This window comes from Podarcis raffonei, chromosome 15 (assembly GCF_027172205.1).
Source record: "Podarcis raffonei isolate rPodRaf1 chromosome 15, rPodRaf1.pri, whole genome shotgun sequence".
Taxonomy (NCBI): Eukaryota; Metazoa; Chordata; class Lepidosauria; order Squamata; family Lacertidae; genus Podarcis; species Podarcis raffonei.
The window spans coordinates 7,151,861-7,168,267 of NC_070616.1; the positions used below are offsets into that span (position 1 = coordinate 7,151,861).

Genomic DNA, 16,407 nt, shown 5'->3' on the forward strand with positions numbered 1-16,407 from the left:
TGTGATACAAAAAACCCACCCCATTTACACAAACCATTTAATGCATCAGCAAATCTTGAAAAAGCGATTAGGGACAGAAAAATATATGAATTAATAAGGACAGGGGAGGGGAGTCACCTGACCAGGAAAGAATTCGACCCCATGGTCACAAAGAAAACTTGCAGAGACACTCTCCAGCGTTATGACCCTGAGTGCAGAGTCATAAAAGACTGACTGCACACCCAGAGATCAGACTAACACATGTCGGGAATTAAAACACTGGCAAAATGCCTAGGCAAATTCCAATGCAGATTCTGATTTTTACTTGATGGGGCTAGGAGACAGATTTCATTTGATTTTATTTATTTGAAGGATGTATAATATTTTTTTGACGATCATGCACCACAAAGCACTCAGCATACATCGAAACAGAAATCCCAAGTCTAAATGAAATGGAGCATAAAACCATTTTAAATATCAATGTGGTAATAATTCTATAAGCCTACAAAATGGAAAAGAAGTAAAACTGTAGCATAATAACTAGACACCCACCAACCTGCACAAAAGCTCAGCTCCTGCTTATATCTAGCAGAAGAGGACCTTTGTAGCCCCACCTCTTTAGACCTGCCTCCTTAGCCCTTGGTCCTGCCCAGTTGGCTACTAAAGGTAAAGGTAAAGGGACCCCTGACCATTAGGTCCAGTCGTGGCCGACTCTGGGGTTGCGGCACTCATCTCGCTTTATTGGCCGAGGGAGCCAGCGTACAGCTTCCGGGTCATGTGGCCAGCATGACTAAGCCGCTTCTAGCGAACCAGAACAGCACACGGAAACGCCGTTTACCTTCCCACCGGAGTGGTACCTATTTATCTACTTGCACTTTGACGTGCTTTCGAACTGCTAGGTTGGCAGGAGCAGGGACCGAGCAACGGGAGCTCACCCCGTCGCGGGGATTTGAACCGCCAACCTTCTGATCAGCAAGTCCTCTGTGGTTTAACCCACAGTGCCACCCACGTCCCTAGTTGGCTACTAGAGGGTTTAAAAAAGGTTCCCCACCTCTGCTTAGATAAAAAGTGCAGTGGTACCTTGGTTTACGAACTTAATCCATTCTGGAAGTCTGTTCTTAAACCAAAGCGTTCTTAAACCAATGTGTGCTTTCCCATAGCAGCGGGGGACTCAATTTACAAATGGGACACACTCAACAGGAAGTGAAACATGTTCTTATTTCAAGGCAAAGTTCACAAACCAAAACACCTACTTCCGAGTTTGCAGCATTCTTAATCCAAGTTGTTCATAAACTAAACTGTTCTTAAACCAAGGAACCACTGTAGTTCTTAAAGGCTCCAAGGGATTTTGAAAAACATGCTGTGCTTTAACTAGTTTCACAGGGCAATCACAACCTAAATCTGTCCCAGTTCTAATTAGGGGGCCCAGTACCTTGCATTAAGAGTTTCCACGTAACACATAAACATGATACAGCACAGTTTAAATGCTACCTATACACACACTGATTGGCCAGCACCCATGACATCGCTAGGAAATCACCCATACCCCCAATCTCAGGTTAGTTTTGCAGGGTTTCTTTTAAGAAAACACTTTCAGATTCTAATTACGTCATTAAGGGATGGTTCAATATGCAAACTCTGCTTTTGAAAACAATCACACACACACACCCTTCTCCAAAAAGGCAGAGTCCACCTGAAACATGGCAGAGGGAGAAAGACAAACAGGTGCGTTTCATTTGTCAAGGAGGGACAAAGCTGGGATCAGCCAATGGCCAATAAGTCTGCCCTGAACTCTCTTTTTATATAATGTCTTCTTGAGATAGAGAGCTCTCCCTGCCATCAGTGTTGTCATTATTTCCATCCCTATTGGAAAAAAACAGTGGCCTGGTTCACAAGTAACACTAAACCATGCCTAGTGATAACCATAGTTAATGAACCATAGATTTGAAGCATCTGGCAGACAATTACTTAAACCATGGGGTGTGTTTTTTATGTCACAGATTTGTTAGAAGCATTAGCAGCAGCAGCCAAGCTTTGAGAGTGGCTTGAATTATTTACCGCTCTTCACTTGCAGTGACGGTTCCTTTATCCATAATTAAGAAGGAGGTTTGCTTGTAATGTTAAACCATGGTTAATGTTAACGAAGGCTAATAAAAACAAAAAATTTTTTTCCTTCCAGTAGCACCTTAAAGACCAACTAAGTTAGTTCTTGGTATGAGCTTTCGTGTGCATGCACACTTCTTCTAATAAACCAACTGCAAACCTTAGTTATCCATCTTTAACCATAGTTAACAAGCCATGGTTAAATTGCTTAGCTGGGTTCACACATAACACCATGCCATAGTTTAATAAACCATAGTTTACTGTTACATACGAAACAGGCCATTATTACTTTTGCTAACATCTGTTGGCCTGAATGTAGATAGTCATAGGGGTTAAAAGAGAAAGGAATTATGGGAGTTTGCTAAATGACTTCAGTGGGGATGGAATGATTGAAGGTGGTGTGTGTGTGTGTTTTAATCAAATGGAATGTCATCAACAGCGAAGAGCAAACAATGATCCACCCCACCGTTCCAATTTAGCAGGCATTCAATCAATACCCTGAGAACGGCTCTGTGTCACATTTATTGGCGGGTTTCAAAGCCTGTGTCACTACCTGTTGCCAGGGAAAAGGTAAGGTCAGCATGATGACTTTTTCCTCAGTGTACTCTGGCTTTCCCCCTTCCCGTCCCTACAAATGCCTCATTGTCTTGTGCAAAAAAAAAACACACACGCACACACAAACCCCCAGAGTTTTCAAAAAAAAATGAAAAAGAGAAAGTTTTGTTTGTTTTGCTTGCTAGGCCATCTTATCTTATCAGTCCCTGAGCTACAATAGGGCAGGTGTGCTCACCATTTTGCCGTCCGGTGGGAGCAGGCTGTGGCTGTGGCCTGGGTCCAAACCGGCTGGAGACACTTGCTGTAGGGCAGCCTGGCTGGTGGTCACCATGGAGCTGTTGCCATGGTGACTAATGGCGGAGGAGGAAGTGACTTCATTGCTCCCTGGTTGGCTGTAGCGGACTCCTGGGGAGAAGATAATTCAAATAGTTTCAGGCATGTTATTTATTTGTTTTAAAGGCATTTATATGCTGCTTCACCATTAGCACTTTCTAAGTGGTGTACATTTGATAATAAAAAAGCCATATAGGGAATAAAACAACTTAAAAGATCACCATAAAACCCACACACAAACCTGGATGCTACCTGAAAATGCCTCCTGGAACCAAAGAGTATTTAGGATTGTTCACAGATTACACTGGACACAGATACAAGCTGTGTGGGTGAAAGCGTGCAGGTGTGTTGCTTTCTACAGCTGAGATTTTGTGTACATGGAGTCTGTGTGCATGCTGAACATGACACGTTAATAACTATACAAGTGTACAGCTCAGCCATTTTGTGTCCACAAAAGAGCTGTTCACACATTTTGACAGGACGCAGGCACAGGTTGTCTCTGCACAAGTACACGCTTTGGTGTGAAAGTGTACGCTTGTTCACTTGTACAGCTCACCTGTTGTGTACATGCGTGCAAAGACTGTACACTGTTTTAACAGGACATGCAAATTATTGTACAGCTCCAATATCTGTATCACACAGGCAAGCAGGTTGTACATTTGTTGGATGTAATGTGTGAACACCCCTTTTGTCATTCACGTGCAGTTCAGCAAGGAGGGCTCCTGTCTCATCTCAAGTCAGAGGGAGGGAGCTGCCTAGGCCTGGGCCCACAACACTGAATGCATGGAGGACCACCAGCAGAGACTCCCCCCCCCCCGAATCAAGTGACTGGACATATAAGGACTCAGGCAGTCATTGAGATGTCCTGCATCCAAGCTGGTAAGGTCCTACACTGACTGGCAGAGGCTCTCCAGGGTTTCAGGTATGGGTCTCTCCCAGCCCTACCTGGACATGCCAGGGGATGAACCTGGGACCTTCTGCATGCCAAGCAGATGCTCTGCCACTGAGCTGTGGTCCTTCCCTATACAGTCGTATCTCGGAAGTCGAACGCCTTGCGAGTTGAACATTTTGGCTCCCAAATGCCGCAGACCCGGAAGTGAGTGTTCCGTTTTGCGAATGTTCTTTGGAGCCTGAATGTCCAACACGGCTTCCTGCAGCCAATCGGAAGCCGCGCCTTGGTTTCCAAACATTTTGGAAGTCAAACGGTCTTCCGGAACGGATTCCGTTCGGCTTCCGAGGTACCACTGTACATCCTTCCCATATACCAGATGTGTGTCCAACAATACACACCAGCAGCTGTGAGAAAAATAGACAGCTCGTCTTGTTAAACAAGGAGCAGTTGGAAGGTATGAAATGATTCACCGTCGGTGTGTTTAAGTTTTTTATATATATAATGTTCAAAACCTTCAGCCATGGGATACACTGGATGCGGCACTGGAAGGCACACAGAGCAGATCAGAAATAATTAACTGAGGAAGCCAGCTGGGAAACAAAATCCCTTTTATCAGTCCTGGGGCTCAAGAGGTAATTTGTTATGCACCGTCATGCGCCACAAACCAAAAGCATTGTTGGAAGGCGAGCCGCTGGAGGAGGATAAAGCCCAGGCAGCACCTGGGCAGCTAAAGTGACCACAGTGGACCTGGTAAAGGAGGAATCAGTGGCGGAACCCATGCTTTGCCTGCAGAAGGTCTCGGGTTCAAATCCTAGCATAAAAAAATAAAAGCCTACTGGATCAGGCCAGCAGCCCATCTCTCAGCCTAACCTGCCTCACAGGGTTGTGAGGATGAATAGGAGGAAGAGAGTCATGTACACCACCTTGAACTCCTTTGAAGAAAAGGTGGTGTATAAAAGCAATAAATACTTTTTAAGGGGTACTCAAGGGTACCCAGTACTGGCACCTCTCATTTTTTTTGTTACTTACTCTAACAACTTCATGGTGAGTACCGGCACCTATTTTTCTAGTGGGGAAAAGCACGGAATAAATGCAAACACAAACGTGGGTGTGCATGCTGCAAAAAGCTTGTGGCGTAAGCAGCACCCGATCCCACGATAAAAGTTCCGTCTGGAAGAGCCCTTTGTCCATCTAGCTCAGTACTGTTGACTCTGACTGGCAGCAGCAGCTCTCATGCAAGTCTTTCTCATTACCTGCCAGCTTATTCTTTTAATTGGTGAGGCCACCTGGGCTTCAACCTGGGAACTTCTGCATGCGAGACATGACCAGTCCAAGGTCCCTTCCCAAGACTTGCCCTCCAGATGAGACTCGAACTCAGCACCACCGCTGACCTGAGGTCTAGTTCTGGTTAGGCAGCATAAGCTAAAGAAGGGGAAGCCAACATGGTGCCTTCCAGAGGTTATTGGAACACCCCACCCATCATCACAGACCATGGACCATGCAGGCTGGAGATGATGCGAGTTGTGGTCCAGCAACATTCTAGAGGGTTGTTGACTCCTGAGCCAACAGATTACTTCACTGAAACCCAGTAGCCAGTTGACCAATGCAGGAAACAGGATTCTGAATTAGATGGATATTTGATGCAATTTTGCAGAGAAAAGCATGTGGATGTATCTGCTATCTGGACATATACACTGACCCAGTCAAGCCGTGCAAATCCATTGAGTTGACCTCAACCCAGAATATATCTACCCACCATACATTTAAAGCACATGTTCTCCACCCACAAAGAATCCTGGGAACTGTAGTTTGCCGAGGGTGCTGGGAACCGGGAAAGGCAAGCTACAGTTCCCAGAATTCTTCGGCAGAAGGAATCTGCTTTAAATGTATGGCGTGTGGATGTTGCGACCCATATAGACCCCATGCCACACATGTGGAAAGTGTTTGAGAGGCCTTTTTCTCGAGATGTCTTTGGCACCCTCTGTTTTCCCCATCCCTGATAATGGAAGAATGCTCTTTTGACAAATGGACCTTTGCCAGAGCAAGTGGATGCCCCAGACATGAACAGGGTAAACATTGCTCAATCTGAAGCGCTGTACACCCGCATTCTTTGACTGTATTCCTAACCTCATGCAAAGGGTGTCCAGGCTCGGGCCAGATCAGAAAGCCTGAAACATTGTTTGAACAATGGGAGGGAAGATAATTAGAACAAAGAGAGCTGAGTTTGAGGGACGAGGTTTGTTTTTTCTTAATTGAAACGTAAATAACACTGATTCCTTCATTACCTCCTCCCCTCCACAATCCGCATGGATTTTGCAATTTTAAGAGGAGAATCAGTTTCTGCTTAGGAAAGTTAACTCCAAGGTGAAAAATCCCGTTAAGAGATAATCAAAGCTTTATGGGACATTCTATGTATTTTATTGCATTCTATGTATTTTATTAATACATAATACAATTAAATAATGCCAAGCATATTAAGGTGCCTGTATATTTGGAGTTCTGAAGATTCTTGTCCTGATTCTCTTCCACTTCCCCACACACTTTTTGGGCCCCCAAATCCTAAAATTTCTAGTTACAGACCGGTGGTTACAGTTTATGCAGGGTCTTCTGGCAGAATGGATTTCTTTTTAAGGAGTGCAGAAACCAAGTACAAATATGCTTTTTCTGATCATGTTCTCTGGTCCTCCCCTATCATTGGGCAGTGAGGAGAACTGCTTCAGGCAGAAGATGCTAGGAGATGGCATTGGGAACCCCCTGGCTGTACCCTTCTGCTGAAGGACAGGGCTGAGTGTGTGCAGGCCATGTGGTCTGTCCCTGCACCGCCATAACTAGCCTGCTCCCCTAAGAAGCGGTGGAGAACACTCTCCCATTGCCTGGAACTAGGGCTGAAGCGAGGCTCAACTCCCAGTCCACCCAGCTTCTGCAATGGTGCTGTCTTGTATTTCACCTCAGGAAAAGAAATGCTTCAGGCTGACCCCGCCTGCAGAGATGGCAAGAACATCAGGAGAGCCCTGCTAGGTCAGACCAAAGGCCTATGTAGTTCAGCAACCTTGCTCTTGGAGGCATATGGGGTTGGACTAGATGACCCTCATGGTCCCATCCAACTCCACATTTCTAGGATTCTATGAAAATGCAGTTGCAGTGTAGGGCAAAATTGACTGAATTTTATTGCCATGTGTGTTTTTAATTGGTTGGCAAGTCATTTTTGGGGGTGTGCTTTGGTGGTACAGCAGCATAACATACCAAAACAAGGAAACAAACAACAACACTTCTTACGTGCCTATTGCTATTATCATTAATAATAGTTCATATCCCACAGTTTCCCACTTGTCTTGTGCTTTCTAGGCATGAGTCGTAAGTGGTTAAGCCTTTGACTTGCTGCTTTCCCCTAGAAAACCAGCTCTTTAGGACCTAAATCAGAGCAAATGTCAATCTGGAGAAAACCCAATGACATGTGTTCCAATTCAGGGCTCTGTGGATGAGCAAACTCACAAACGATAAAACAGTTAAGTCACTGAAAAACAATTCCAATAAAGATGCAGACTGGAAAAATGTCTACTTAAGAAGCTTGTTTGGGACCAGGTGGTCCCAGGGTGGGCTGTGACAATTTAACAGTACAATATTAAAACAGTTAATGATGGATTAACTGTCATTACAGATGACAAGGAAGACAACAGGAAGGCTCCTAATTAGGGCTGGCCGATCCCTGGATTTCAACATCGTGATATATCACCAGCCAAACATTGTGATATCACAATGTCTGAAATAAGGGTGGAGCTATGTGGAGGCATTGCCTGGCTTCACAGTTTTTCCTCCATTGTGATTTTTGCATAACACACCCACCCACCCACCCACCCACCCATGATTTATGATATATTGCCAGGTCAAAAATTATGAAACCAATATCATTATCAATTTGTCCCTTGACACGGGGACATTCCCAGGGGAACTGAAGGAAGCAGTGGTGTGTCCACTCTTAAAGAAAACTTCATTAGATCCCTTAGACCTATCCAATTACCGCCCAGTTTCAAATCTTCCATACCTGGGTAAGGTAAATGAGAGAGCAGTTGCTGAACAGCTTGGTAGGTTTCTGGAGGAAACATCGGCATTAGATCCATTTAAGTCCGGTTTCCGTCCTGGTTTTGGGACAGAGACGGCTCTGGTTGCCCTAACAGATGATCTCCGTAGACAACTGGATCGAGGCGGGTCAGGACTGCTGATCCTTTTAGATTTGTCAGCAGCCTTTGACATGGTCGATCATGATCTTCTGGACCACCGCCTCGCAGACGTGGGGATACAGGGCATAGCCCGTAACTGGCTGTGCTCTTTTATCTCTGGTCGGGGACAGAGGGTGGCACTAGGGAGGGAAATGTCGTTGCGCCACTCCTTGGTGTGTGGAGTGCCACAGGGCGCAATTCTCTCCCCGATGCTTTTTAACATCTTTATGCGCCCCCTTGCCCAGATTATCCGGAGCTTTGGGCTGGGCTGTCACCAATATGCTGATGACACTCAGCTCTATCTGCTGATGGATGGCCACACCGACTCGGCCCCGAACACACTGACCAGATGCTTGGAAGCTGTGGCTGGATGGTTTCGTGGGAGCCGATTGAAACTAAATCCTTCGAAGACAGAGGTCCTATGGCTAGGTCGGGATGGCATGGGGATGAGGGACCAACTCCCTTCTCTTGCGGGGGCCCAATTAATGCCATTGCCTTCCGTTAAGAGTTTGGGTGTAATCCTTGACGCCTCCCTTTCCATGGAGGCGCAAGTTACAGCAACAGCCAAGGCGACATTTTTCCACCTTCGCCGCATCAAGCAGTTGGTCCCTTACCTTTCCCGCCCCGACCTGGCCACAGTGATCCATGCGACGGTCATCTCCAGGCTTGACTACTGTAATTCGCTCTACGCGGGGCTGCCCTTGAAGCTGTCCCAGAAACTCCAGCGGGTACAGAATGCTGCAGCGAGGCTCCTCACGGGGTCTCTGCCATGGGAGCATATTCACCCAGTGCTTTTCAAGCTGCACTGGCTCCCGGTGGAGTACAGGGTCAGATTTAAGGTGCTGCTTTTGACCTTTAAAGCCCTTCACGGCCTAGGACCCTCGTACCTACGGGACCGCCTCTCCTGGTATGCCCCACAGAGAGCCTCAAGGTCCATAAATAACAACACCCTAGTGGTCCCAGGCCCTAAGGAAGTTAGATTGGCCTCAACCAGAGCCAGGGCCTTTTCAGCTCTGGCTCCGGCCTGGTGGAACGCTCTGCCTCATGAGACCAGGGCCCTGCAGGATCTGATTTCTTTCCGCAGGGCCTGTAAGACAGAGTTGTTCCGCCTGGCCTTTGGCTTGGAGCCAATTTGATTCCCTCCCTCCCTCCCTCTCTTTCTTTTTTCTTTTCCTTCTCCTCCTGCGATGAGGCTACATTTTAATATTTTAATGTTCCATTATTTTAATGTTGTATTTTATTTTTGTTTTTAAGTTGTAATCATTAATCTTGTTTTATTATTGCTTGTAAGCCGCTCTGAGCCCGGCCTTGGCTGGGGAGGGCGGGGTATAAATAAAAAATTATTATTATTATTATTATTATTATTAGACTTCAAAACTGGTTTTGGATGATAACACCGCCCAGCCCGAATACACATCATGATTTGCAATATACTGCCAGGTCAAAAATTATGAAATGGATATGACAATATGGACTTCAAACTGGTTTTGGACGATATATCAATATATTTCCCAGTCCTACTCCTGATCTCCCTTGCCTGCCTTCTCTCTGTATGTGTGTGTGGAGTCAAAGTCCAGGGCAAAGTGTTGTGCCTTCAACAAACTAAGACTACATAGTGAAGGTGCTGGGTACACCTTTGTGGGGAGGGAATTCTCCCCAATTCAGGGGCTGCCACAAATAATGTCCTCTCCTGGGCAGACACCCCCCCCCCAAATCTGATGGTGAAGGAACTGCCAAGAGGACCCCCCTCTGCTGATCTTAACACCTGAGATGGTCTATAGGGAAGGAGGTGGTTTCTTAAATATATTTGAGGCTCAAGTTATTCAGGGCTTTAAATGCTAATATGAGCACTTTGAACTGGCCCTGGAAATGAAATGGCAGCAACCAACATGATATCCCTGGCTTGGAATAAATGAAAAAATATTGAGAATCCTCAGCAGCTCGCCTGGAAGGTAAAGATTCCCTGGCTTCTGAATGTCTTGGGATAATATATTGCGCGAAGAATATTGTCTGTGGTTTATGGAAAACCTGGGCGAGACAGGCATTGAAAAGCCCAGCCCATTGTTCGCCCTCTTCCCTTGCCACAGCGTGAGGCTCTTGTGGCATGGAGAGGTTTCATTCTTCCCGGAGCTCCCTCTGCCATTAGTTCTCAGCAGCAAAGCCTGATAGAAAAACCACCTCTGCGTGACTGCGCCTTGCTTCATAAAGATGGCTTTAGTAGAGGAGCAGACGGAATATAAAAGTCTTGTTTATGGGACCTGAACTATTGTTTCCGACTCCAGGTTGCAGAGCCCATCAAATGCCTTTATTGGCTGCTTCGTGTTTTCCTGCCCAAGCACAGAAAATATCGGTTTTCTAACCACATTGGCTTGTTTGGTGAAACTTTCCAAAGCAGATCCCATCTCAAATTGCACATTGTGGGTAGGTGGGGGGGAATATTTCCTTTCGGGTTCCTCCAGACGTCCTTTTTATTGAACACTCATAATGATTTGTGCTTATGATAGCATCTGGGCGGTCACACACAATCCCACTTCCAACACTGTATGTACCTGCAAAAGTTTTGGGGCAGTCACACTGCTTCATTTTCAGTGGCTCGTATCCCGTAAGTTCCTGATGGAATCCCAAACCCATTTTTACTCCACCATGTCCTGGGTTTAATTTTGTTCCACTTTTGTTCCACTATAGCCCCTTGAGACAGTGCTCATAGAAAAGCACGACAAAATAAAGTAGAATAAATCAACCACTAATGCACTATTTCTGTGTCAACACCATGCTGCAGAACAGACCCACAATAAAACACCGGTCTGGAGAGGCCCTTTGTCTGTTCTGGATCCACTGCCCATGAATTTAACTCAGATGACCTTGAATTCTAGTATTATGGGAGAGGGAGAAAAGGTTCGCTCTCCATGCCATGCATAATTTCAGAAAACCTCACCTTAACCATTCTCCCCTACCCACAAGCAAGAAAGCCTCAGGTGCATTGTCTTTTCCTCATAGGGGAGGTATTCCACATACATACACAGGTCCTATTGCCTTTTTCTGCCCCTTTCCAACTTTTTCAGCTTGCCTGGTGCTTTTATTACATATCTTTAGGTGCCAGGCGAAAACATTCTCTTTAACCAGGCCTTGGGCTCATTCTATGTCCTTTTAAATGTGTTTGTGGGAGTGGGGGGGGTTATGGGTTTGTTCCTGTTTTTATCATGTGTGTTTCATTTTGTATTTTTTTGTTGTGAACTGCCCTGTGATCTTTGGGTGAAGGGCTGTATACCAATTTAATAAATTTATTACCACTGTGGCTCAGTGGTAGAGAGCATCTGCTTTGCATACAGAAGGTCCCAGGTTCACGCCCCAATAGCATCTCCAAGCAAGTCTAGGAATGTCCCTGGCCTTGGAAGAACTGCTGCCAGTCAGTGTAGACAATACTGAGCTAGATGGATGACAGTCTGACACAGTATAAGGCAGGTTCCTCTGCTCCTAACCATATTCAAGTACAGTGGTACCTCTAGTTGTGTTCACCTGTTTACGTATCCTTCGGGGTACGTATGTGGCAAACCCAGAAGTATTTTTCTGGGTTTCACCTCGTGCGGAAGCGCAGAAGTGCTCTATGCACCGCGCGCATGCGCAGAAGCGCCACCTCCAGTTGCAAATTCCTTGGGATGTGACCGTAGCTCCAGAACAGATCCCATTCACAACCAGAGGTACCACCGTATTCCAAATCAGGACATGCCATATACAGTGGTACCTCGGGTTACATACGCTTCAGGTTACATATGCTTCAGGCTACAGACTCCGCTAACCCAGAAATAGTACCTCGGGTTAAGAACTTTGCTTCAGGATGAGAACAGAAATCACGCTCCGGCGGCGCGGCGGCAGCGGGAGACCCCATTAGCTAAAGTGGTGCTTCAGGTTAAGAACAGTTTCAGGTTAAGAACGGACCTCCGGAACGAATTAAGTACTTAACCTGAGGTACCACTGTATTTATAATATAAAAGCATGCCATTACCGGCAGTTTTATTTTTAACACTTTCCCCTCCTAAAACTGGATGTTTTATTTTGGTTACATTCACACCATGCATTGAAAGCACTATGATACCAAGCTTTGAACTTCCATGGCTTCCCCTAAAGAATCCTGGGGGCTGTAGTTTGTTAAGGATGGTGAGTGGGTTTTTTTTTTAGAGGACCCCTCACAGAGCTCGAATACCTACCACCTTTAACAAACTACAGTCCCCACTACAGGGATTTAAATGTATGGGGTGGCTGTGACTTTTTAGTTCATAAGCCACACATAGCAGAGGAAGGAAACCTACGCCATAATCCACAAAGTCTCCAAGTCACTAAGGGCTTTTTCTACAATTCTGAAGGCATTGGTCCAAGTGGTTCTAAATCAGAACAAACAGCAATCCACTGAAAACAGGAGTGCCTTTTTCCTCTGACTGAGCACTAAGGAATGGTTTCTCCCTGGGGAAAGAAGCAGGGATAGAGGAAGTGTGGATAACCCCTAACTCTTCTGACTCGCAGCGGGAGCTCTTTCCACCCACCCACCCAAAGGCCGATCAACCAAACATTTCTGCCTTTGTACCATTTCATCTACAAGAGCCCACAGAGCCTATTGAGAAAGCCAGCAAAAACTACAAGAGACTGCCACTCAAAAGGCGCTTGAAAGCCTTACTCTCCTGCGGCTGTGGGGCGAACCATTTGTGTCCATTATAAACCAGTTTATTGTGACTGTCCTCCTTTGCCTATTTGGCTGGTGCCATAAAACTCTAATTATCCCCAATAAAACCAGAAAAGGTTCCTAAACAACGTGTTGAGCTGATACAACACAATAATGAGCAAGAAAGCGTAAAATATGGGGCTTGGATGGGCCGTCCCCCTTTAGCATTCAAATCCAGCATTCTGTTGCTCCTCCTAGCAGTAGAATGGGGAATAAATCACTGAGAACCTCTTTAAGTGCTTCCCTTCCCCCCAAAAACTAACCCCTACAACTTTATTCCAAAGGACTGAAAATCTTAAGACACGTAGAAACAGGTATAATCAAAGAAGAAAGCACTTGTCTCCTTTACATGAAGAGTAAGTTGGTATGTTGTGCTAATATCTCTGATTTGGTTGACTTTTGATGAGTTGATTTATACTAGAAAGAGAGATGTCAGAATGGATGCCACATCCATTCCAAAACACCACAGTTCATCTCTGGTGTGACTGAACTCTCTTTAGCTACTCCATGGTGAGTGAAATGCACTCACGGGAAATGTAATTAATTAATTTCTTTAATTCACACATTTCAGGGTCAAGTCTAGCTATTTGAAAGCAGATGCCCAGGCTCAATCCTGGCCCAAATTAAGTCCCAAGTACCATCTTGAGATCCTCCAGATGAACTGTTTATTTGAGCATTTCATCTTCATTTGCTTGCACAAGGCTTATGCAGAGGTTAAACAATACCCAGTCTTCATTGACCATTTGTTCAGATTTGTTTGCAGGAAGATTATATAAAAATGAGCGTTTGTCCTTATTTGCTTGCAGGGTGGTTATGCAGTCATTTATCCCATCCTCTTTACTACATTTCCCTGTTTCTTTCCTACCCTCAAATGTCTGATTTTATAGAGGGCACTTCCCAGACTGTCACTATTTTCAGGTAAATTTTTACTGCCTACTGGCAAATTCAGATTGCAGAATTAAAGTTTGGCAAACCCAGTTGCCGAAAAGATGATGATGATGATTGCGATACAGAAAGTTATGGGGAAATGCACATGAAAGGAGAATAACACTTCAGGCAGCAAAGTATATTGGGCTGAACCTGCACTAGGGAAGTATCTATGGGGCAGACCGTCACTGTTTTCAGGTGGGATTTAACCTCATCCTGGCAAATTCAGGATTGTGTAATGAAAGTTCATTTGGAGCTCTTGAGCAACAAGCCTGCTTCCAAAAAGAAAGAAAAAAGACAAAGACAAAGGGGACTATTTGCGATAAGGAAAGTGATGAGAAGATGCCCTGGAAACTATGGAATAACAATTGCTTCACGTGACGCTGTTTAACCTTCCTGCGCACAAATCAGAACGAATGCTTAATAAACAGCCAATGTTGTCTAACCTCCCCACAAACCTTGTGCAAACAAATCAGGATGAGCGCTCAGTAAGCAAGTGGTCTGGAAGCAACCTATGTCTGGATCCTCAGTCCCTCATCTGTAAAATAGGAGTTATAGTGAACTCTTTATAGAGTTATAGGGCGTTATACATCACAGGGTTATTGTACAAGCAGACACAGTGAAAATGGTCATCAGCAATTAAAAAAAAACCCTCCCCTTTTGCCATCCTCTTAAGAAGGTTTAAAGAAAGTTACACACACAAAAAAAATGTATAAACTTTGCTATACTATAAATTTTGCTAAACTTTGCTCCTCATCCCTTCAGAATTCAAAGCTTAATTGCATACAACTGTTGCACATTATTTAGTACTGGCTAGAGTGGCTTGGGACAGAAGAGGGTTGCAGACGATTTGAGGCATGCTATTAAGCAGTTAAGGAATTTAGTGCTCCAGACAACCCTACAGAAACAGTGCAAGGACAGTTCAAATCCCAGCATGGAGAGTCATCAGTGGGGTCAGCAAAAAAAACAGCCAGCCGTGGCTGCAAATTCCATCTCTCCCCTGCCCCTTGCATTGTGCAGGTGAGTAAATTAAAGCGGGGATATTAAACCTCCAAAGAAGAGCTTTGTGGCTGTAGATTTCAGCTCTTTTTCTTTCAGCCTCCGGAAGGGATCCTTTGCACATCAGCTGCTTAAGGAAGCCTGATGTGCAGGACTGTGGAAGGATCTCCAGTGTGTGGCAAAGGATTCTGCAATACATTCTAGAGTAAACACGGAAAAGCCCTGCTGGATTGGACCAAGGGTCTGTCTAGCCCACCACCCTCTGTCACACATGGACCGTCTTAGGGAAGCCCAAAAGCAAGACGTAACAGCAAGAACGCTCTCCCCAGTTTGTAATTCTCAGCCACTGGTATATAAGAAGATTCCTTATACCCGGTCAGACTATTTGCCTGCCTAGCTTACTATTGTCTGTTCTGACTGGCAGCAGCTCTGCAGAGGCTAGGGCAAAAAAAGGGTCTTTCCCATCACCAACTACATGGAGATGCTGGGTTTTGAACCTAGGACTTTCTGCATGCAAAGCAGGTGCCCTACCACTGAGCTATGGCCCTTCCCTCTAGACATGGGAACGTAGGAAGATGCCTTATACCAAGTCACACCATTGGTCCACCTAGTTTAGTACTGTCTACACTGACAGGCAGCAGCTCTTCAGGATTTCGGAGAAGACGTATTTCCTAGTGCTACCTGGAGATATCAGGGATTGAACCTGGGACCTTCTGCATGCAAAGCAGGTGCTCTACCACTGAGAGCAATACTGCTTCTGGGCCTGATCCTGGGAGAAGCATATAGCCAAGATGATTGGGAGCCATTGATAGACTTGTCCTCCGGTTCAATTTGTCTAATCTCCTTTCAAAGCCAACTTAGGCAGTAGACATCATCATATTTTACAGGAGCAGATTCCATCAATCAATTAGAACAGGTCCTACAGACCACACACCAGTTATTGAGGGGGGGTCACAGCTTGGCAAAAGAGCACATGTCCACATGCAGAAAGCCCCTGGTTCAATATCTGGCCCATTGAAGAGAGGTAGCAGGAATGGATAAAGGTTTCTCCCTGTTCATTATTATTATTTATTGGATTTCTTACTCACCCTTCACCGTAAGGTCCCAGGGTGGGATACAACAATATAAAAACACAGGATAAAAATTAGTTTGAAACAATTTACAATCAAAAGAATAGGATGGTCCCCAAATATATACAGGTGAAACTCAGAAAATTAGAATATCGTGGAAAAGTTCATTTCTTTCAGTAATTCAACTTAAAAGGTAAAACAAATATATGAGATCGACTCATGACACGCCAAGCGAGATCTGCTTCTACTTCTCCGAGGTCCAATCTTGCTCCATTTGCAATCCTTGTTTTGCTGATTTCATTGAAGATTCTAATTTTCTGAGATTGTTAATTTGGGGTTTTCATCAGCTGTACGCCACGATCATCACAATTATAACAAAGAAAGGCTTGACATATCTCGCTTGGCATGTCATGAGTCGATCTCATATATGAGTTTCACCTTTCAAGTTGAATTACTGAAATAAAGGAACTTTCCCACAATATTCTAATTTTTCGAGTTTCACCTGTAGGTTAATCTATATCTACCAGGTGTCTGGGTGGCACTGTGGGTTAAACCACAGAGCCTAGGACTTGCCGATCAGAAGGTCGGCGGTTCGAATCCCCGCGACAGGGTGAGCTC

At 45.1% G+C, this 16,407-nt stretch overlaps 1 protein-coding gene across 4 annotated transcripts in view; it reads right to left on the reverse strand.

Moving 5' to 3' along the window:
• The window catches only part of HNF1B (HNF1 homeobox B), a 59,960-nt gene that overhangs the window by 10,742 nt on the left and 32,811 nt on the right, over nucleotides 1-16,407 (reverse strand). For all 4 annotated transcript variants that reach the window (XM_053367547.1, XM_053367546.1, XM_053367545.1 and 1 more), the window contains exon 5: nucleotides 2,873-3,042. In XM_053367547.1, coding sequence (XP_053223522.1) covers nucleotides 2,873-3,042 — 170 coding nt within the window. The remainder of the gene's footprint in view (nucleotides 1-2,872; nucleotides 3,043-16,407) is intronic.